At 43.1% G+C, this 22,897-nt stretch overlaps 1 protein-coding gene across 1 annotated transcript; it reads left to right on the forward strand.

Moving 5' to 3' along the window:
- The first annotated feature begins 558 nt into the window (after positions 1–558).
- LOC129656218 (cytochrome P450 2J2-like) lies at positions 559–22,643 on the forward strand. The gene is given in 10 exon segments (XM_055586940.1): positions 559–786; positions 6,609–6,771; positions 8,927–9,076; positions 9,461–9,621; positions 11,372–11,548; positions 13,207–13,348; positions 13,701–13,760; positions 13,763–13,887; positions 17,415–17,553; positions 22,297–22,643. Coding segments are annotated over 10 exon segments (1,395 nt in total). The 5' UTR covers positions 559–576; the 3' UTR covers positions 22,365–22,643.
- The last annotated feature ends 254 nt before the right edge of the window (positions 22,644–22,897 follow it).

The raw sequence follows: 22,897 nt of genomic DNA on the forward strand, positions 1-22,897 counted from the left end.
TGACTGAAAAACACAAAGCTCAAGGATCTGTGGAGCTCTCTGAGATGCAATGAAACCAAAAACCTTAAGGCACCCTTGGTCTCAGAGAATGACGAACTCTCTAAATAGCAACAACAACAACAACAACAAAATACTCCAAGCCTGGCCTTTACCAAGACCCAAGTGTGTGTTCTTTCCAGAATCCCATGGAGCCAGCTGGTGGGCAGGAGGAAGGCCGGATTTCAGATGCAAGGAGTGATGCGGTGGAGATTTGGCGGGGGCGGGCGAGGTGCCCAAGAGGTGGGGCCTGGGGGAAAGCCAGGGCTGATCTGGCCCTCCTGGTCACTGGAAGCTAGGCCACGCCAGGGGCGGGGCGAAGCTGAGTTGCGGGAGGAGGGAAGAAGAAGAGCAGGAGGGGGTGGGGCAGGAAAGCCTCAAAGAGTAAGGAAAAGACCGGGTGCACAGAGGGACGGGGAGGCGGGGCCTGGGAAGCAGGCTCGCTGGGGAAGGAGGGCGGTGCTGGCAGCTGGAAGGCAGAGCCCCGCAGGGACCTCCGCAGACTCGGACCGCGGAAGGGGGGGACCAGGCAGCGTAGCCATGTTGGATGCGTTGGGCTCCCTGGCGGCTGCCCTCTGGGCCGCGCTCCGTCCTGGCACTGTCCTGCTGGGGGCCGTTGTCTTTCTTTTCTTAGATGATTTTCTCAAAAGGCGGCGACCAAAGAACTGCCCTCCAGGGCCCCCGCCCCTGCCCTTCGTAGGCAACTTCTTCCAACTGGACTTCGACAAGGCGCACCTGTCGCTTCAGCGGGTAGGAGCGATCGAAGGTGCCCGCGCGTGTCCTGACCCTGACCTGCGGGACAGGGGCCAATCCGGGTACCGAGGACGGGAGGCCTGGGAGGGGGCACGCTCTGGAGGCTTCCCCGGTGGCTCAGGCGGTAAAGAATCTGCCTGCAGTGCAGGAGCCCCAGGTTTGATCCCTGGGTGTGGAAAATCCCCTGGAGAAGGAAATGGCAACCCACTCCAGTATTCTTGTCTGGAAAAGCCCATGAACAGGGAGCCTGGTGGGCTATAGTCCATGGGGTCGCAAGGAATTGGACACTACGGAGCAACTCACAATTTCACTTTTCTGAGGCTAAAGCAGGCACCCTGGTACACCCACTTTGAACCTCTCTCTTGACTGTAACAAGTGTCATGATTCACCGGGCTTTCTATGTGTGAAATATTGTTAACTGTTCACTGTTGAGTGTGCTAGAAAAGATATACTTTGGTGGCGGTGGTGCAGGTTTATTGTACAAAACAAAAAGTGCCTCTCAGTCCATCTAGCTGTGGGAAAAAGTTTAACTATTGAACTGTAGCTTTTCAGGTGCCTCAGTGGTAAGAATCGGCCTGCCAAGCAGGAGATGCCTGTTTGATCCCTGGGTCTGGAAGATCCCCTGGAGGAGGAATGGCAACCCACTGCAATATTCTTGCCTGAGACACCCCCAAGGACAGAGGAGCCTGGTGGGCTATAGTCCATGGGGCTGCTAAGTGTCCGACACCAATTAGGGATTCAGTAACGACAAGCACTCATCTGAAGCCTTCACATGCTGCCAGGAGCTTAGTCATCCGCATATTCTCTCTTCTGTCAGGGATCCTTGGATACAGTATGGTTCAGAACCCACTCTGCATGCTTAGTAAATGTTTTTGACTGACCAGGTGGCCCTTTGTCTCTTCCGTTTCTTTTATTGGAGCCTTGAGGGTGACAGACACAATACGGTTTTAAGTCATTTAGTTGCGTCTTATTACACATTGAGCTTCCCTGATAGCTCAATTGGTAAAGAATCCGCCTGCAATGCAGGAGACCTGGGTTCAATCCCTGGGTTGGGAAGATCCCCTGGAGAAGGGAAAGGCTACCCACTCCAGTATTCTGGTCTGGAGAATTCCAGGGACTGTATAGTCCATGGGGTCGCAAAGAGTCAGACAGGACTGAGCAACTTTCTCTCTTCTCTGTTACATATTACCAGGACATTCTTTTTATAGTATGATCACATTGTCTTTTTTTTTTTTTTTTACATTAATTGGTTTATTTTTGGCTTTTGCTAGGGCCTTCTCTAGTTGCTCCAAGTGGGGACTGCTGTTGGTGGCAGTGTGTGGGCTTCTCATTGTGGTGACTTCTCTTGTTGTGGAGAATAGGCTTTAGGCACAGGGGCTTCAGTGGTTGCATTTTGCTGGCTCTAAATCATGGGCCCAGTAGTTGAGGTGCTCATGCTTAGTTGCTTGTGGAATATGGAATTTTCCCAGACCAGAGATAGAACCCATGTCCCCTGCATTGACAGGCACATTCTCATCCACTGCGCCCCCAGGGAAATCTCCCACTTTGTCCTTTTAACATTATTATCCTTGGTGGGGAAAGAGAGAGTGGAAGCTATACTTTCCCTGGGAGGTTCTGTTTCCCTGGTGTAAAATGATTATGAAGAAAAGAAGTGAAAGTATTAGACACTCAGTCATGTCTGACTCTTTGTGACCCCACTGACTGTAGCCCTCCAGGCGCCTCTGGCCGTGGAATTCTCCAGGCAAGTATACTGGAGTGGGTTGCCAGTCCCTCCTCCATGGGATTTTCCCAACCTAGGAAATCCAGGGCTTCTGCATTGAAAGCAGATTCTTTACGGTCTGAGCCACCTAAATCCTCACCACTTGTCAACCACATTGCTCCCATCCTCACAAGGTTAGAGCCCCTCATCTTCAGGCTCCTCCTTCTACAATCCACTCTCAATAACGTACTCATTTTAAAACACCATTCCTCTGGCTAGATTTTCTTAGTGCTTCCTGCTGCTTCCCAGAGTTCTTATTCCTTAGGGAGCCACATGGATCCCTTCTTGTAGCCTCTTTCCACTTTATAGTCATCTCCCCTCAGGGCTCCCTAACTGTGGCCACCCTGTCTTCCATAAAATTCCTTTCATCACTCAACACTATCTCAAGAATCATCAGCTGCTTCCCTGCCTCTCAGCACAGGTACCTTCCTGACAGACAGCTCTGTGGTAAGTGGTTGTGATGATTAAATAAAAGGAATGTTCAATGTTAATATAGCTTAATGTTGGTGCTCAGAATAGTTCAAGTTACCTAAGAATGCCTGGAGCACTTTCAACACAAGCCTGTATTACAAACCCAAGTTCAGATGAAGATGGCTTCATCACTTTCTGCGAGAAACACCCAATTGGTAGCACTAAGTGACAGGATTAGTATATAGAGTTTTAAAGCTAAGATGCTAAACCTGTACCTTTCTTTGAGAACTGTGTTGTTTAATTTCCAAGTATTGGAAGCTTTTCCTGTTTTCTTTCTGTTAGTGATTTATAGTTGGAGTCCATTTAGAGTCGGAGGATATATATTGTATGATTTCAACTTTGAACAAATATGTAAAGGTTGGTTTTATGACCCATGACAGATACTTGAAAAATATGTCTTCTGCTCTTGTTGTTTGGAGTATTCTGTACTGTGTCAGACCTTAAGAAATGAGTGTATCGTTTAGTGTTTCTGTCTCCTGTTGACTTCGTATCTACTAATTCTGTCAATTACTAGGAGTGGCTTACTGAGGTCTCCAACTATACTTGGACATTCAAGTCTGGTCAGTCTGGTCAGTTTGGGTCATGTTACTTTATGTATCTGACATCTCTTTTATTTGGCACATGCACATTAAAATTGCTGTGTCATCTTGGTGAACTGGCTCTTAATTATTACATAACTGCCCGTTTATCCCTGATGATTTCCTTTGCCTGAACTTTACCTGATACAGTATAGCTAAGTGCCTCTCTTTTGATTAGTATTTGCATAGCATATGCTTCTCCAGTCTTTCATTTTTAAGCTACTTATATGATTATATTTGAAATGAGTTCTTATATATAACATATAGGTGGGTCATTTTTTTCATTCTGCCAATCTCTCTTTTATTGGTGAACTTAGATCCTTTATATTTAGCACAATTTCTGATGTGTGAACAGTTAAGTCTGACATTTTATTATTTATTTTCTATTTTTCACTTTGTTTTCTATTTCTCTATTTCTCATTTCTGGGCTTTCTGTGAATCACTTAAATATTTTGTAAGAACCCCATTTTAATGTATCTGTAGTGTTTTTGAGTACATCTCTTTGCATTCTGCTTTAAGTGCTTCCTGTGAAGCTTACAGGCTATGCATATATAGCTTGTTACATCGTCTAGTGTTGTTTCCATTTTGGGCTGAGAAAACTGACTGAAAACTGTCAAGTGATTTGTGTAAGTTATTCAAAATTGATAATGGCAAAACAAGACTTGATTCCTACCCCTAGTCTCTACTTATGTTGCCTGACACTTCTTGAGATAGTAGATAATTGATTTATTCAGGGTTTCATTTATCCAATAGATATTTATGAGGTGCTTATCATATGACAGGCATAGTACAAGAGAGTATATGATGAAGTATGTGGTATAAATTTATGGTAACCAAATGAGGTGTTATTAGGTGGGTTCACTGTGAATTAGAAGCCATGGGGATAATCTCTGTAGAATGTTGAAATGAATTTGCTTGAACTTGAAAGAACTGTGAGGCAAGTGGCTATATGGAGTAAAGTGGACAGTAAATTTTTAAATTGGGAGGTAACATGAGCTAAAACAAAGTGAGAAGTCAGTGAAGAAAGTGGTTGATTTGTTTGACATAAGCGGAACCTTCCTTATTTCCCCCATTTCTGAAACATTCTCTACCATAACTATATGGCTTATTATAGAAACATAAATGTGAATAACGAAAAAAATCTAACTGGACTAAGGATGAGAAGTGATAGATAATGAGGATAAATGTATTATGAGGATATAAATTAGGCTGCTTGTAACAAAAAGATCCCAAAATACAGTGGTGTGAGAATATTGAAATTTATTTCTCTAAACAAATAAGCTGAGATGTAGGCAGGAAGACCAAGATAGCAAGGCTGCTTTGCTCCACAAGGTTATCCAAATACTCAGTGCTTCTATCTTGCTGCTCTGGTCCCACAACCCTCAACATGTGTGATTTCTGTACCATGAAAAGGGGAAAGTGGGAGGTGGTGAGAAGCAGCTTTCCTTTAAGGACATGACCCAGAAGATGCACACATCACCACTACTACTCACATCCCATTGGAAGTTAATTGGAAAGTAATGTGGCCAGTTAATCCTTAGGGAGTTCCATCACTCAGCAGAAAAGAGAGAGAATATGCTTTCTCCATGCTTTCATTTAAGGATGAGACATACAGAGCGAGTTAGAGCTCTACTTTATGCCCACTGACTAGGCACTAAATCTCTGTGCCTCATTTTCTGAAAACTAGGAATACATTATAGGGTTGTTATAGGAACCAAACAAGTTTGTGAATATCAGTTTACCCCAGGGTAAACTAGCACATAACCAATGCTTACTTCTATATCTACCCTCCTCCCCTTTTCTTCAAAAATGTATGGTAACCAACTCAAGGAAAAACCAATTGTTGATTATAAATGTGGCATCACTTATCTGACCTGATTGCCTCATGGACTTCATTCATCCACTCTCTAGCCACTGCCCCTCCATTTCTTTGTCAATACCTTATTAGAATCTTTTTGCTAAAATACACCCCCAAATATATCAATAAAAATAATTTTCTTATTGTGTTATGGTTGCTATCACCAGAATCTTAAAGATGGGAATTTGTAATAGCCCTCATTTTATTCATTTGGAAACTGAGACAGAAGATAGTCCTATCTGTCCCTTTGAACAAGGGCTTCCACATCCCTTTGCACACAGAGTCCATTCATTCCGCAGAGGCTCCCGTGGCCGTCTGCCAGGGACCCGAGAACAAAGTGACTTTCACATTGCTGTTCTCATTCTTCCTCACAGAAGCTTCTTTGGAGGGAAGGGAACACACAGTGCTGCTTGTGGGACTTTTGTTCCCCGTCCAGGCATTGAACCTGGGTCCTCAGCAGTGAAGGCCTGAGTCCTGATGTCCTGACCACTGAACCACCAGGGAATTCCCCCTGACATAAACTTTGAGGGAAGAACAGTTTTCAACCTTTTATATCTGGGAAGGTGAGGCTCATAAAAAAATGAAGTAGCTTTCCTGAGTGCTCACAGCTAGTCAACCACAGAGTTAAGATTTCCACATGTCTCCACAGCTAGTGTACTGCTCTCCATAATTCCTCTAATGAAACTTCTGTCACCTACAGCCTGCTGAGTAAGGGGACATTCTCTCCTAGTTGAGTAGATTTGATTTGCTAGGAAGTCCCTGTTCCCTACCCCAGAATTCACTAAACATATCTCTGCCTTCTCTGGTGAGTCACATGGGCTGAATTCTCTCTTTTCATTAGACTCAAAGACGCTTGAGGTTAGAGACCTTGTTTATTTTATCTTTATGCCTTATTCTCAGGACACATGTGCTCACCCAATTCAAGTATATTGAACATATAAATGAGTGTGTATAATGAATGTCTATGTCCTATAGTGTAGTCTAGATAAGAGCAAAAAAACATGGAAACAGGTAGACATATTTCCAACAGCTCAAGGTACACAGACAAACACAGAGACTCCCCTCAATACAAGCCTCCTGCCAGCTCCACACACCCTCCATTCCAGGATTCAGAGACATATGCATATTCAACTGTGGCTCTTCTATTTTTCAGTTCGTGAAGAAATATGGAAATGTTTTTAGCGTCGATTTTGGTACATTTCGTTCCATTCTTATAACTGGATTGCCCTTAATCAAAGAAGCCCTTGTCCACCAAGACCAAAACTTTGCCAACTGCCCCTTGATCCCTATTGAAAAACATATCTTTAACAATAAAGGTAAGTTTCTTGAACAATGTATGTTTGATATTCCTATGGTCCATGAAAGGGTCTCCAATAATCCCAAGGACCAGGCTTATCATATTCCTGCCCCTCTAGGAAGCTGAGTCCCCACATTTTTTTGAAGGTACCCCCTCAGGGAACCTGGCAGGGTCAGCCCTAATGTCAGGGATTTGGGAGAAGCCATGTTTTTTCAGATGTTTCCCAGTTTCTCTTTGAAACATTTAATCTATTAACTCTACATCCATTCACTCCATGAAAGCCAGGTGTACCTAGTGCTAGGCACCAATGACAGAACAGTGAGAACATACAAAATCCTTGATTGTTCTATAACTTACATACTATTAAGAAAAACAGTATCAATTACACTAATAATTTAAGGCCTCAGTGTTATGAAGATAAGAGCAGGGTTCACTTATTACAGGTATCTAATCTAGTCCTGAGACTCAGGAAAAACTTATATAAGTAAATGACATTTAATAAAGTGATGAAGCAATGCAGCAGAGGGAATAAAATGTAAAAGTTTCCAAGATGGGAAGACAGACAGTGAACTGAGGAATTGAAAGGTGGCCAGTGCGGGAAGCACAGGGATTAAATGGAGATAATGAAATGAAGATGAAGCTGCTGAGTTTGGCCAGAAATAGTTCATGCAAGTTCTTTTTAAGGATGTTGCTTTTTATCCTAATAACAGTGGAGGTTCTGAATGGTTTAAGTAGAGAAAGGAGCCATCATATTTATATGGTACATTTTAAAGACTTCTCTAAGCTGCAGTGTCAAGAATGGAATAAAGGAAGCAAGAGACTATTATAACCTTTTAGATTAGAACAGTTGGTGGCCTAGAAGAGGGGAATAGCAAGAAATGTCAGTCCAGTAGGTTAGAGCAGGAGAGTGACTGTGAAGATACATGGATTTAAGCTACTCAGGAGGCAACTCCAATAGGACATGATGACCTAGACAGAGGGAGAATGAGGTGCTGAGGTACACACCCAAGTGGGTAGGTAAAGGAAAGAAGAGAGATGTGGAGGAGGACAAAGTGTTGGCTGGCCTGGGTAGGGAGTTGTATAGAGCGAATCATGAATTCAGTCATGAATATGCTGAATGTGAAGCCAAGAGAGTCAAGCAGAGAATTGTACCTGTGTCTAGAGCTGAGAGGCAGAAAATAGGTGTTTACTGTCAGTAGATGTGATTTGAAATTTTAGAAATTGAGATTTCCTAGAAATGGAGGATAGGGTAAAGAGAGGCTTCAGACCTAGTAGAAGATAGTTAACCTAAGGTATGATAATTTCTCTGAAGTCATAGAATTACCAGAAAATTATGGAGAGTGTGGTGTCCTGGGCTCCACTGGCAGAGAATGTTTCAGAAAGAAGGGATCTCATGCTGCTGACTCATTAGGATGGGGTTGAAAAGGATCCTGAATTGAACAGCAGGGAGGGCCATTTCACTAAGGTGATGGAAGTGAAAGGAGACGTTAGAAGGAGTTGAAGAGTGCTCTGGAATGAAGAAATGGTAGGATGGTGGCCTCTCCTGTGTTATAAAATCACTGAAATTCAACTGCACACACCATACAGATTGTTTTCCTTTGCCTGTGGTGTTCTTTCTGCACAGTGTCCACAGTTTGTTATCTAGGGTGATTCTTATCTTTTTAAGATATTTAAGATTTTTTCTATTTATGGGTATTGACTCCTTCTAATCCATAAGTTCATACTTGCTATGTAGTGTAACTGCTGCTGCTGCTGCTAAGTCGCTTCAGTCCCAGTAATTAAATATTCTTATGAGACAAGTAATCAAACGACAGGCTTTGGAGTCAAGCAGACTTGAATTTGAATGCCTGTTCAGCTGCTTACTCACTCTGTGACCTAGCAGCATTTCCTTTTATCTCCCATGTCTCATTTTTCTCATCGTCAAAGTTAGGCTGTTGGTTTGGCCTAACGATTGTACCTACCTCAGAGAGTTTCTGTGAACATTAAATTACACAATGCATTAAAAATGCTAGCATGTCCATCATGACAAGCAATCAGTAAATTCAAGGGATCATTGCTTTGGAATTATTTCTCTGAATAGTTTTCAAGCACCTTAAAGCCTCGTTTCCTCCATCTGGTACATTATCCTTAATGGGTCTTGTTGGCTTTTTTTAATGTTAGCTTTCTTTTCCCAGGATTGATCGTGTCCAATGGCCATGTGTGGAAAGAACAAAGAAGATTTGCTCTGACAACTCTGAGGAACTTTGGTTTAGGAAAGAAGAGCTTAGAGGAACGCATTCAGGAAGAGGCTGCCTACCTCATCCAGGAAATAGGAGAGGAGAACGGTAATCAGGTCCCAGGACAGGTGCGGTGACTGTGGTCTACTCATTCACTAGTCAGATGCTCAGTTAGAGTTCATGTGCCTGTCCTGTGCCCAGCACTGTGGGGCACTGAGGGAATGACAGTGAACAGCTAACCATGACCTGCCCTCGTGGGGGTCAAGAATTAAGAAGAAGAAGAGGGGTATTAAAACTTACTATTGGTTTTAAATCCTGGTCATCACTTCGATTTCCCAGACATTGACTAAGTACCGAGTCAGACCCTGTGCAGGGGCTGTGGACACAGTCTAGGATGTGGTTCTGTAGTCAGTGTGCCGTATGTCACAGAGAGTAGGTTCTCTGGAAAATAGAAGACCAATCTGAAGGCTCTATCTCTTCTCCTGCCTCCAGGACAGCCTTTTGACCCTCACTTCACAATCAACAATGCCATTTCCAATATTATTTGCTCCATCACCTTTGGGGAGCGGTTTGACTACCAGGATGATCAGTTCCAGGAGCTACTGAGGCTGTTCGATGAGGTGATGCATCTGAGGTCATCAACGTGCTGCCAGGTGAGCCCCTTCTCACTTCGTCTCTTGGATAAAGACAGTGGGCTAATGTCAGATACAGATGAGATGGTCTTCCTTTTGTTTTAGGCTAAAATGCAACCTTTGAAATTGACTTCACCACAAACTTGTTTAAAATAAATCTGTTGACTTTAGTGTTTTTGTCCCTGGTGGCTCAGATGGTAAAAATTCTACCGGCAATGTGCAAGACCTAGGTTCCATCCCTGGGTTGGGAAGATCCCCTGGAGAAGGGAATGGCAACCCACTCCAGTATTCTTGCCTGGAGAATTCATGCACAGAGGAACCTGAGGACCTACAGTCCAGGGGTTGCAAAGAGTCAGACACAACTGAGCTACTAACACACACACATTAAATATTTACTATCAATAAAAAACATTTCTTACGGTCATTTAAAGTACAGAATTTGTTATGACAGACACGTATGCACTTACGTTTTTTTCCTTAAAAAACAGTATCGCCATCACTTTTGAGTCTCTCCTCTCCACGTTCCTCCCTAGCTCCACACCTCCGTGATCCTCAGATGTGTGTTTCTGTGCCTGACTCTCCCTCAGTACGTTGTTTTGATTCATTTGTTAGTTCCTCTTATTTTACTCTGCATAGTTTTCCACTTCATGAATGTGACACTGATTGTTATTCTCTTGAATAATGGCTTGGGGGATTGATTGATAAACACATTTCTAATTAGAGGGATTTCTAATTTGAGGGATATTATGAATAAAGCTGCAATGAATATTCTTGTTTTATGCACACTCAAAGATACACATACACACACACACACACTAGAGACAATTGCCATGAACAAATAGTAAAACAATATAAGGGAATAGGAGAAGGGTCCCAAGGGTGCTGCTGATTAGAGGATACCAGGAAAGACAGGTCCAAGTAAGTGACACTTATGTGGACATGAATGAAGTACAGGGCTAGTGTTGTACAGATTTCAGAGGAAGACCAATCTGATTGTATGAATAGCCAACGCAAAGTACTAAACATTATCATCCTTCAGGTTGTCACAGAGACCAAAGGGGCTGCACTAGAAAGACTAAGAGAGAGTAAGATGACAGCAAGTGATAGCAGAAGAGAGGACAGGAGGGTGAGAGGCCAGCTCACGTGGAGTCCAGATCAGAAGAACGTAGAATTTGTCGAAATGTCATGGAAAGTCAGTGAAGTATTGAGGGATAAGCAGTGAAATGATTATGCTCTCCAGTGTCTTTCCAAGGATAATGAATTTCCTTCCGGGTCCCCAGCATACACTCTTTAGTAAATGGGAGAAACTGAAAATGTTTATTGCTGGTGTGATTGAAAACCACAAGAGAGACTGGAATCCTGCTAAAGCAAGAGACTTCGTTGATGCTTATGATGAAATGATTTATTAAACTGTTAAAGGGTCCCTCTGGCACCTCAGTGGAAAATCAACTGGGAAGGGGGTTAAGGAGAGAATCAAGGGAAATGGTGGAGGCTTTACAGCATCCAGGTGAGAAATGTTGGTGCTTTGTACTAGAATGACAAATACATTGAGTAGTGAGAAGTGGTCTGAAATTGGTTATATTTTGGAAGAAGTGCTAAAATACTTTGCCAAGAGAAAAGAGGATTGAGACAGAGAAGATGAACCAAGGGTAACTCAAAGGGTTAAGTGTAAGCAAAGAAAATATATATAAAGATACAATAGTTTCTTAGTCTTCAAGAGTGGAAAACTGGCACCCCCTTGTCTTCATGACTGTTTTGTTTTCTCCGTCAGCTCTACAATATCTTTCCAAGGATAATGAGTTTCCTTCCGGGTCCCCAGCACGCACTCCTTAGGATATGGATGAAACTGAAAATGTTTATTGCTGGTGTGATTGAAAACCACATGAGAGACTGGAATCCTGCAGAAGCAAGAGACTTCATTGATGCTTATCTCCAGGAAATAGAAAAGGTGAGAGAACCTAAGTGTTTTCCTGAGTAGTGTTCTTAAAGAACAAGTGAAAGGATTCTGCTTTCTTATGCTGCTGTGACAAATCAAACTTAGGGGCTTAAATAGACCCACATTTATCAAGGCAAGGTGTTGGCAGGGCTGGCTCCTTCAGTGGCTCTAGGGCAGAATCTATTGACTGACTTCTCCAGCGTCTCGAGGCTGCTTGTGCTCCATGACTCAGGGCCCCTTCCTCCTTCTTCCAAACCATTGATATATCTTCTTCTCTGCCACCATCCTCATGTGGTCTCTTTATGTTCTTCTTGCCTCCTCTTATAGAGACTCTTGTGATTATAATTGAAACACTGGGATAATCCAGGATAATCTCCCCACAAAAATGGACAATTTTTATGGCTCATTTTTCAGCCCACCACAGGGGAAGGATATAGAGATTAGAAATATCATTAGCTCAGAATTGATGATACAATTAGAAATAAAAATATTAGTGTAAGAGTAATTGACTTGAGGTCTTTGAAAAGCCCAAACAACTGCCTTTTCATTGTTCAGTCTCTGTCTTCTAGCTGAGTCTGAAGTGCCTGTGCACAAAAGGATGAAGAACCATTGTTACACTATTGCTTGGGCCAATGCCCAGTCTCTCGCCCCTTTCTTTAGCTCCCTAGTACAGAACACAAGTGAAGCTGAGGCAGAGGCCAGAGTTAAGCCTGAAGTGGAGGGACATGTGCCTCTTCCCACATCCTCATCTCATCCACTTTCCAATATTATATAGGAGAAGCAAAAAAAAGGCTAGTTTGTATATATATCATTTAACATAGTGAACCCCCTGGTTAATACTCATCACTGCATCAGTGTTATAATTTTTTTCTCATTAGATTGTTCATTCCTTCTCCTGGAGTTAAAAGAATGGTGCATTTTTTTCCCATCTCCTCTCTTAGTTCACCTTACTCTTACAACGTAGATAGAGGCACTGATTCTTCCTGAGAGAAAGAGACTTTACTTGCTATGAGGTGTGCAGGTGTGGGATCACACACAGAGTCACATGGACACACTGAAGCTCTTGGAGGACGGTGGTGAAGACGCTGGGGTGCCATGAGGAATGACTGTTTGAATCAGAGAAGTTTAACTGGGGCGATGTGAGAATTGTACTTCAGAGAAATGCATTTTATTCTTTCTGGTATCAATACAAACAGTTGTTGAAAATTTGTTATGTGCCCTTTCTACTCACATAATCTACAATATAACTTTAAGGGGTGAGTGTTATTATTTCTATTTTATGAATCAGGAAAGTGAAACATAGACAGGCTGATAAGTTTGAGGTTTAGTAACCTGGCCAAGTTGTACAGATAGTGAATGATGTGGCTAATATTGGAACTCAAGACTGTTTTTCAAATGTAATAATAGATTCTCCCAAGTTATAGAAGTAAAATAAATTTATTGTCTCAATTTTCATCCACCAGAGCTAACAGAAGATTCTAGCACTTGGGGCAGGAGGATGCTAATTATACTGGAGTAATAAGTCTCTGCCTCCTGAGATGACCAAAGGGAAAGCCATTTCTCCTGGGGAGGGAGTGGTCTCTCCTCCCATGTTCTGTCTAGGATGAACCCCTCTGTGTTGTGGCAACTAAGAACCGTCTCAATAAACCAATAATCACTGTGCTTTCTAGCATAAGGGCAATGCTGCTTCATGTTTCCATGAAGAAAACCTTATCTACAATACCCTGGACCTCTTCTTTGCTGGAACAGAGACAACTTCAACCACCTTGCAGTGGGGACTGCTCTACATGGCCTTGTATCCTGAAATCCAAGGTGAGCACATCAGGGGGTAGGCCTGGGTCAGGTCAGAATACTTCCCTAAATTAGTTCATGTAAATCTCAGTATTCCTAAAGGGTGCTATTTGATTTATCCTCACTATTAAGAAGAGTAATCTGAGGCTCAAAGAGCTTCAGAAACTCACAGCAGGAATGTTGTCTAGCAAGAATTTGCCACCAGATTTGTCTCACACCAGGGCCTACTTCCTACTCACATAACCTCCCTAAAGAGCTAGTCTGGAGAACCTAAAATAGCCATTTTGATCCTGGTTATTCCATTCCTTAGCTTAACCAGGCTTAAGAAAAATTATGGAATACTAGAATAATACAACCTCCTCTTATTTTCCAGAAAAAGTCCAAGCTGAGATTGATAAGGTGCTTGGCCGATCTCAGAAACCAAGCATGGCCGCGCAGAGTCCATGCCCTACACCAACGCTGTCATCCACGAGGTGCTGAGAATGGGAAACATCATCCCTCTGAACGTGCCCCGGGAGGTGGCAGTGGACACCACCCTAGCTGGATACCACCTGCCCAAGGTAATTAGGGCCTCTCTCATAGCCTCAGGTCTCCAAGTTCATATATGTAAATGGTTGGAGTCTCAATGGGAACTGTGATGTGTTTTCTTGTCTTAGGGAAGCACTTAAATAGGGAGAGAGATATATTAATATTATTGCTGATGTAATAGTAGAATTTTTTTTTCCTGTGGGGTTTTTAGAACATTAGTTCAAAAAACCGTTAATAGGTGTTGTGGGAAAGTAAGGGGATTCCTAGGTCAAACATGTTTAGGCAAAGATTTGCTGTTTTAGATTTGAGATATCTCAGTGTCTTAATATGTGATGTGCATTGTTAATTCCTGTGGGGAGACAGCAGGCAGCAATTCTCAGTCAGACTTTGCCGTGAGGTCCTTTTCTTTGCCTTGGGAGAGCTTCTCACAGGATATGGACCTGCCACATGTATGTTGGAAAATTCTGCTTCACAATCCTGATGGTTTAGAATATTGAAATATGAATAAATATTTGAAACCATTTGAACCAAAATCACATTAAAGTGATGTTTCTAACATAATATCCCCAAATGTATTTTTCCAGCTCTGATGTACATACACCCTCTTGATGGGACTGCATCTCAAGGGGAAACAATCCAAGTGCGTGTAGTACTAAATATCAGAAAAGGAGAGAAAGGAACGTGTGCTTTTTAAGCAGTAATTATGTGGCATTGGTTTTCCCTGGTGGCTCAGACTGTAAAGAATCTGCCTGCAATGCAGGAGACCCACATTTGATCCCCGGGTCGGGAAGATCCCCTGGAGAAGGGAATGACAGCCCACTCCAGTGTTCTTGCCAGGAGAATCCCATGGAGAGAGTAGCCTGGCGGGCTACAGTCCATGGGGGTTGCAAAGAGTCGGACACGACCGAGCAACGAACCCACATATACCATGTGCCATTGGCTGCTCAGGTTCTCTCAGAATATCTGTATTGGTCCTCAGAATAATTTTGTTATCCTCATTTTACAAATTTGAACTTCAAGCTGAGAGAGTTACTAGTCTTTTAAAGACTTCTCAACTACAAAATGACCACAGTTGGGTTCCAGAAACAGATTTTCTGATTCCCAGGCTCATCTTTTTCTGTTCTACACCAAGTTCTCTCCTCAAGGGTTACTTTACTTTGCCTTTAAAAAAGCCTCCCTGCAATTATTCTCTGTGGGGCCCTGTCCTCACAAAGGCAATTCTGTTCTCATTCTGCCCACCACTCTTAGGACCTCAGCAGACAGCTCTCCTGTGCCCCCGAGTGCCCTCTCTGCACACTGCACATTCACAGTTCTTTCCTTTCTCACTCCTTGGTCCATCTCTGTGGATCCATTGCAGTTTGTCTGAGTTCCTCTGTGTGTGGAGCCTGGGGCTGATATCAAGGCAGAACAGTAGGAACTTCCCCATTGCATTCCCCTTTGTCCCCATCCTGCAGAGCTGGGAAAAGCAGCTATTCCTGCAATGATTGCGTTTACTCTTCTTTTGCTGATTGACCATTTTGTGGGTGAAATCTGAAGTCTAAATGACTTCACAGGTTGTCTTTGTATATTCGTACCAATTAATTTAGTTCCCAATAACCATTCTAAGTCAATAGACTGGTCATAACAAGTTTTCTTTTCTGATGTAGCATTCTGCAGGCCCAGGAAGCCAAGTAAAACTGAGTTTTAATAGCAGCTCGAATAATCACCGTGAGGGGTGGCATGCGCAGTGCTTCCCCACGCTTCTCTCAGCCCCAAGCGGAGGAGTTCTGAAGCACTGGCTTCCAGGCCTCTGCAAGCAACCCTCTAGGAGCAAGTGATACTAGACTAAATGCAGAGGAAAAGAAGATAGGGCATTGGGTGCTGAGGAAAGGCAGGTACTTGCTGAAGGATACACGATGAGAATGCTCCTCAAATTGGGTAAAACTTAAGTCACAGAAAGCTAGGTCCTGGTTGATTAGCTCACAATGGTGGAGTAGAAGGACTTGAACTTAACATTCTTATGCAAACACAAAAACCACAGATATCTTCTGAACAACCACTGACCAAAAAAAAAAAAAGAAAAAAAGAAACCTACCAGAAAAGATAACCTACATCCAAAGATGAAGAAGCCACAGCAAGATGGCAGGAGTGGCACGATTAGGATAAAGTCAAGTCCCATACTCACTGGGTGGGCGTTGCGCAAACAGGAAGCCAATTACGTCACAGAAATTCTGCCACAGAAGTGGAAGCCCTGAGCCCCATGTCAAGTGCCCCAGCCTGGGGGCCTGACAACAGGAGGAAGTGCCCCCACAGAACCTAGCTTTGAAGACCAGCAGGGTTTGATTGCTGGGATTCCACAGGACTGGGGGTAACAGAAGCGCCACTCTTGGAGGGCACACACAAGGTGGTGTGCACCCCAGGACCCAGGAGAAAAAAGCAGTGACCTCGTAAGAGGCTGGACCAGACCTACCTGCTAGTATTGGAGGGTGTCCTGGAAAGGCGGGGGGAGCTGTGGCTCACAGCAGGGACAAACACACTGGTAACTCCAGCAAGTACTCATTGGCATGAAGATACCCAGAGGCTGCCATGCAAAATGGCATGGAAAGGAGTGGGGACAAATGACAGATTGAGAAATTGAAAGAGGCTGGATGTAGTGGGAGTGCAGGTAGAAGGACAGTGGCTCCAACAGGGCAGGTGATGTGTCCTTAATCTGAGAGTGATGGGAGCTCTTGAAGGCTGTCTGTCAAGTGCCAGGTATGGTGGGTGGACAGGACTAACATGATTAAATCATGTCCAGAGCTAACTCTGCTTTCATTGTGTTGAGAACATCGAAGGGGAAGAGAGGATATAGAGTTGTAGTCAGAGCTACTGTAGGAATGTGTGGACAACCAACGTAGTACCTTGGACCTGGCAGTGGGCATAATGCAGGTGACAGAATCAAGAGAAATTTCAAGTAAAATTGACCAGCCTGCCTGAAGGACTGGATGAAGGCAAAAAGGAGGAAAGGGAGGCACTAAGGAGGACTCCTGAGTTTCTTGCTGTGTACCAAAAAGGATAGTGGTTCCATCCACTGGGTGACCTGATTCTATCATTAAACCTTCTGTGGAATGTGCTAGATAATGGAGGGAAGAGAATGGAGGGAGAAACTTAGACGAATGAAACATTTTTGTTATATAAACTGCCATAGTTACCACTTCACTGAGCAGCTGGGTTGATTTTGGTCCAGAACTGCTTGCCCACTGTCACATGGTTCATACCTGTTGCATACATGTTCATTGAATCATATGTGTTCCCTCCCAAGATCAACACTGAAAGGTCCGTGCAGAGATGCATTCTGCACTAAGAGTAGTCATACTTCCCTGATCAAATTCCCAACACACAATTCCAGTCCACAATTTTAAGCTGACCCATGGCAAAGAGCTGAGTCGTAGGGGTTGGGCTCTGAAGTAACTGGCTTGAGGAGTTTGAGGGAATTTGGGGTGCCGTCAACATTGATATAGGAGACTGGGGGGCTGCTGCCCCTTTCCACACGTGTGTTGTGTGTGTCATGTCTTGCATGAGTCTTTTCTGCCTTCTCCAGGGCACCATGGTCACGACCAACCTGACTGTACTGCACAGGGACCCTGCAGAGTGGGCTACCCCTGACACATTCAATCCAGAGCATTTTCTGGAGAATGGGCAGTTTAAAAAAAGGGAATCCTTTCTGCCTTTTTCAATAGGTGAGTAGAAAAAAATAGGAGTGCGGGAACCCAGAGTCTCTTTCTTTACCCTTCCCTACTCTTCTCCTTGTGAGGCTTTGCTCTAGTTGGAATGTCTCTAGATTGCCCTGCCCAGCATGACTCACCCTTGCTGCAATTACATCTTAGGAGTCCCTGGGTGGAGCATCACGAGGACTCATGCCCTTACTTCCTAAGCCCTGCCTTGACTCTGGTGGAGATTTCACCATCAAGTTGTTCTGTCCCCAGAACACCAGAGACAGAAGCTTAGCCTCTGCCTGTTACCCACAAAGAAGGTTAAAACCTCACCATCTTCATAGAGCTTTAAGTTCCATGATCCTTTTAGGGCTGCCCACTCACAAAAATAAAGCTATTTTCTAAGAAAGAGGTTGGAGGAGGTTCCGGTAAAGGGGCCGCTTCCTTATCATTATGGGCATCACAAGTGACTCTGGGTGCCATGGACTTAAGTAGATGAGGTTCTACTCTATCCGTTTTCTGATGAGGTCCCTTTGCCTTTTTAAATTCTAATAACCCTTTAAAAATCTAGTTAATACATTTACATGGTGCACAACTTGAAATGTACAAAAGAGAATGCAGAGAAAATGCTTTCTCTCATGTTTCCCAGCCTGCCTGTTAAAAAAGGGTGTTTTAACTCATAACAACGTGAAATGAGTAACAAAATTCTCCATATGTACCAGATAACGAGTTAAGTATGTTGCTGACATCGTTTCAAATAATTTCCCAAATCCTTAATTCTATAAATGTTTCCTAAGCACCTATTTTGTGTCAAGCATTCAGCCTGGAGGATATGACAGTGATTAGGTAGCGGGGGAAAAACAATGCAACTCTCATGGACCACGTGTTGTAGTGTAACCTTACATGGTTCAAATTCCTGTCACCACATTGGGGTTAAGGAAGGAAACTGAAGCTTAGAAGGGCCAACTGTGGTATCTACAGTAATAAAGCTCATAGAAGCAGAGCTAGAACTCAGTGTTGAACATGTTTATCAAATACTGAAGCCTGTGCTCTTCCTAGCAGTGTCTTCTTTAAAAAATAACTAAATGCTAGTGAGTTAACACTCTGAAATTCAGAGTAGTTTTTCTAATCATTAAATTAAATATAGATTGATTATCTGCAACAGTATAATTTTGCTGATCATGACACAAAGGCACAGTAAGGGAGGGACTGGAATTTGAACCCACATAGATGTGATGCAGAGCTCAGGTTTCCTGCTGTAGGACTCTGTCCTGCGTGTATCTAGACTGATTCTAATTAGATCTTCTATGTCTTTCTTACTCTCATTCTATGCTACCATTGCTCATTTTGACAAGTCACTTTCCAACATGAAAGCAGACATGAGATGTAGGAAAACCTTTCAGTCTTCCTGTCTACAAGAGCTTCCAATTTCCTATTATAGTACAAAGCTTCAGGTGCTTTATTTAAGTATGAAATTATTCTGGCCTCATTGGTTTTGTTGTTATTGCTGTTTTTATTCAAAGTTGTATCACACTCTTCTAATTATAGATTTCATTGGCAAGCAAATTGTTTTATTTACTACTTTGCTAATGCTAAGTCACTTCAGTCGTGTCCGACTCTGTGTGACCCCATAGACGGCAGCCCACCAGGCTCCGCCATCCCTGGGATTCTCCAGGCAAGAATACTGGAGTGGGTTGCCATTTCCTTCTCCAATGCATGAAAGAGAAAAGTGAAAGTGAAGTTGCTCACTCGTGTCCGACTCTTAACGACCTCATGGACTGCAGCCTACCAGGCTCCTCTGTCCATGGATTTTCCAGGCAAGAGTACTGGAGTGGGGTGCCATTGCCTTCTCCGATTTACTACTTACAAAAACCCAATTATTAGCAGTTAAACATAAAGGGATCAGTATCTAACTTGCAATATAAGGAAATTAGGATTCAGAGAAAGTTGTTTCTCATCCAAGGTCATCTGCCCAAGGAATTGGCAGAAAAGGGCCAAAGACTCAAGATTCTGGTTTCTTTTTAAATTTTTATTGATGTATAGTTGATTTACAATATTAGTTTCAAGTGTACAGAAAAGTGGTTCTGTTATACATACATTTATATCTTTTTTTCTACTTTTTTTCCCCTTACTGGTTATTACAAAATATTTAGTATAGTTCCCTGTGCTATACAGTAGGTCCTTGTTGGTTATATTTAAGTTCTGATCTAGTGCTCTTGCTAACACAATTAGAATGTTACTTATTTTCCTAAAGTAACTTCCATTTTAAGATTCACTGAGTTCATATTTATATATATTGATCATTATATTACTACATAATAAAGTCAAGAACTCAGTTACTTAAAATAATATGTATTATTGCTCCCAAGTCTACAATTGAGCCTGGGAGCTCGACTGATCTTAGCTGGGCTTCCTTGCCTGTTTGGAAGGTCAACTGGCTGAAGGCTGATCTAAGATGACCCTGGCTGGGACAACAGGGCTCTTTTCTAGGTTTTTTCCTTCCAGCAGGTTAGCCCAGCTGGTGTACTTGTGGAAAATATGACCACAGGTGGGAGAACAGAAGCACGCAGTGCCTCCAAAAGGCCTAGCTGGGAACTAGTGACCATCACTGCGACTGCATTCTGCTGCCCATGCAGATTATAGCCCCAGTTCAAAGGAAAGGGAGAACAGCAGAATTTGGGGGAAAGAGCTATGAATCCCATTGCAAATGATGGGGGTACAGGGCGAGGGTAGAACTTGGAGCCACTGTTGCAATCAAGAGTTCTCACAAGCTGTCTTTCTGCCTAAGAGTCAAATCTAGAAAAAGCAAGCATTTGGGGGATACTCTCAGCTATTACAGAATGAGGGCTAGCTGAACACAGCAGAATATAGAAACCTGAAAAATGCACTGAGTCACAAAGTCAACACAGCTGTCAGGTTTTTCACACCATACTCCCATCTTCGGGCACTGTTGCTTTGCCTCATTCTTGATCCAGCACTTGGTAAAGAAAACTTCCTTGAAGGAATGGGATGTGGAAAGCTCCTTCCCTTCTCTTGGAAAGATGATCAGGTGTGGAATTAGGATGTATGCACAGTCAACTATCATTGCAAACTTGTATTTTCTTCATGTAAGGTTTTCCCCTTTGATCCAGCAAAACAGCAAACAACTTCTTGAAAAACATGAGTCTGAATCCTCATTTTCAAAAAGAAATAACTGGATCATAGGAGATAAGATTAGAAAGATCTTTTTTCCAAAGCCCTAGGCCAGTTCTCTCATTCCTAGTGAGGCAACTGACCTGGTTAGTGATGGCCAGCTAGTGGAAGCACCAAGGAGAAGGCCTATGTTTCCCGTAGTCCAGGATGAAGACTTGAAGTAAAGTAGCCCTACTTTTCATGATTTATAAATTATGTCTCCTGTCTCACTGGTATCCTTTCCCAGCCACATACTGTGGTTAGGAGAAAGATTACTTCACAAGTTTGACAAGTGAGAATTGTTTATGTTGCTGAGAAAAATGATTTACTCACAGCCCAGAGCTGGGTCCTGACAGAACCAGTACTGTAACACTGCTTCCTGACTCTGTGGGTCCAATTTTGTCACAATATCTGAATTCTTGTAGGAAAATCTTGGGTATTTACAATACAACTGATTTGGTATCATTTGAACCAATTCCTTCATTGTTCCATTAGTGATGGATAAAGAAATCAGAATGAGAGGAACAGAAATGATTAGACATGTGCTGGTGAGAAACACAGAAACAGAATTATATAAAAATGACATAATTCTGAAGCATATTTCGATTTATTAAACACTTTTGCAGCTACTCTCTGATTTTATTTCCTCAACAAGTGGTTTCAGGCAGAGGACACAATGGAAGCATGCTGCATTACTGCTTTCCAAGAATATTTCATTACTTGGGGAAACATGAAAAAGCAGCACCCAGAATTAACTACAGAGGGTCGTGCCAGTGAGGGTGTACAGCAGAATCTTTTCAAAGACAGGTAGGCCATATGTCAAAATGTTAACAAGGGTTTTGTCTGGATTATAGAATTACAGACATCTTCTATATTTTTCATACATTTTCTTCATTTTTCCAGTAAACATGCATTACTTAGGGAGAAAGTAAGTTATGAAAACATCCACAAGAGAGATGGTGGTAGAGCCCTGTGTGGGGTGCTGTAGCCCAAGTCAGGGAGGAAAACATCATGAAGGGGAAGGGGTGAGGGAAGCCTGGAGCAGGTGAACACAGTGGGATGAGGTGGAGTCTTACTTCTATCCTATGGGCAGTGGGGGTGGGGTCCTGTGGCAGTGAGATTCCCAGTTATTAAGGCAGGAAACCTGCCATAGGGAAAAGCGCCTCCTGCTTGAGAAACTTTGACATTCATTTGCTTATACTTTTCATCAGTCGTCTTCTGAAAATTGAAAAAAAAATGCAAAATTTTGCTTTTTGTCTGCTTTTGTCCTTATCATTTGCTAATGGATTTTTGAAAGACTTTTGACTTGACAACATTTCTAGGTCAACCCAACCCCTCGTTTGTTTCATCCACACTCTGTACCTTCGTCCTGTGCCTCACCAGTCTGATCCTTGAAGGCGCTGGAGTGTGTGATTGTGGAATGAGCTCCCTGGACTTAGGTTACACCAGGTGGTTGTGATCAAATAAACAGTGCATAAAGGCCCAGGGCCAGGCAGGCCCTCACTTTGCTCAGGTTTTACAAGATGTGGTGGAAGATTTCCATCCTTTTGGGGCACAGATACCATCTGAGGAGGTAACTCATCTATTTTTGTCTTTTAGGAAAGCAGATGTGCCTTGGAGAACAGTTGGCCAGGACTGAATTGTTTATTTTCTTCACTTCACTTTAGCAAAAATTTACTTTCAGGCCTCCAGAGAATGCGAAGCTGAGCCTGAAGTTCAGAATGAGCATGACCCTCTCCCCACTCAGCCACCGCCTCTGTGCTGTTCCTAGGGCGTGATGTTGCAAGGAGGGGGAGGAAAGCTGGAAGAATGGGCGTGTCCCCCCAAGGCAGGGGCTCTGCTCGGAAATGAGGGAGCTACATCCAGAGCCTCTAGGACAGGTCACAGGAGCTGGACTCAGACGGAACTGGATCCAAACCCCAGCTTTGTCATCTTCAGTGGAGCCTTAGGAAATCAGTTACTTTGTGAGTGATTTGTCATTTCATCTAGGAGATTTAATCAATCTTGAGCACTCTTTGGAAGGACTGATGCTGAAACTGAAGCTCCAATACTCTGGCCACCTGATGCCAACGACTGATTCATTGGAAAAGACCCTGGTGCTGGGAAAGAGTCAGGGCAGGAGGAGAAGAGGGCGACAGAGGATGAGATGGTTGGATGGCATCACCAATTCAATGGACATGAACTTGGGCAAACTCTGGGA

Source organism: Bubalus kerabau, chromosome 6 (assembly GCF_029407905.1).
Source record: "Bubalus kerabau isolate K-KA32 ecotype Philippines breed swamp buffalo chromosome 6, PCC_UOA_SB_1v2, whole genome shotgun sequence".
NCBI classification, from domain to species: domain Eukaryota; kingdom Metazoa; phylum Chordata; class Mammalia; order Artiodactyla; family Bovidae; genus Bubalus; species Bubalus kerabau.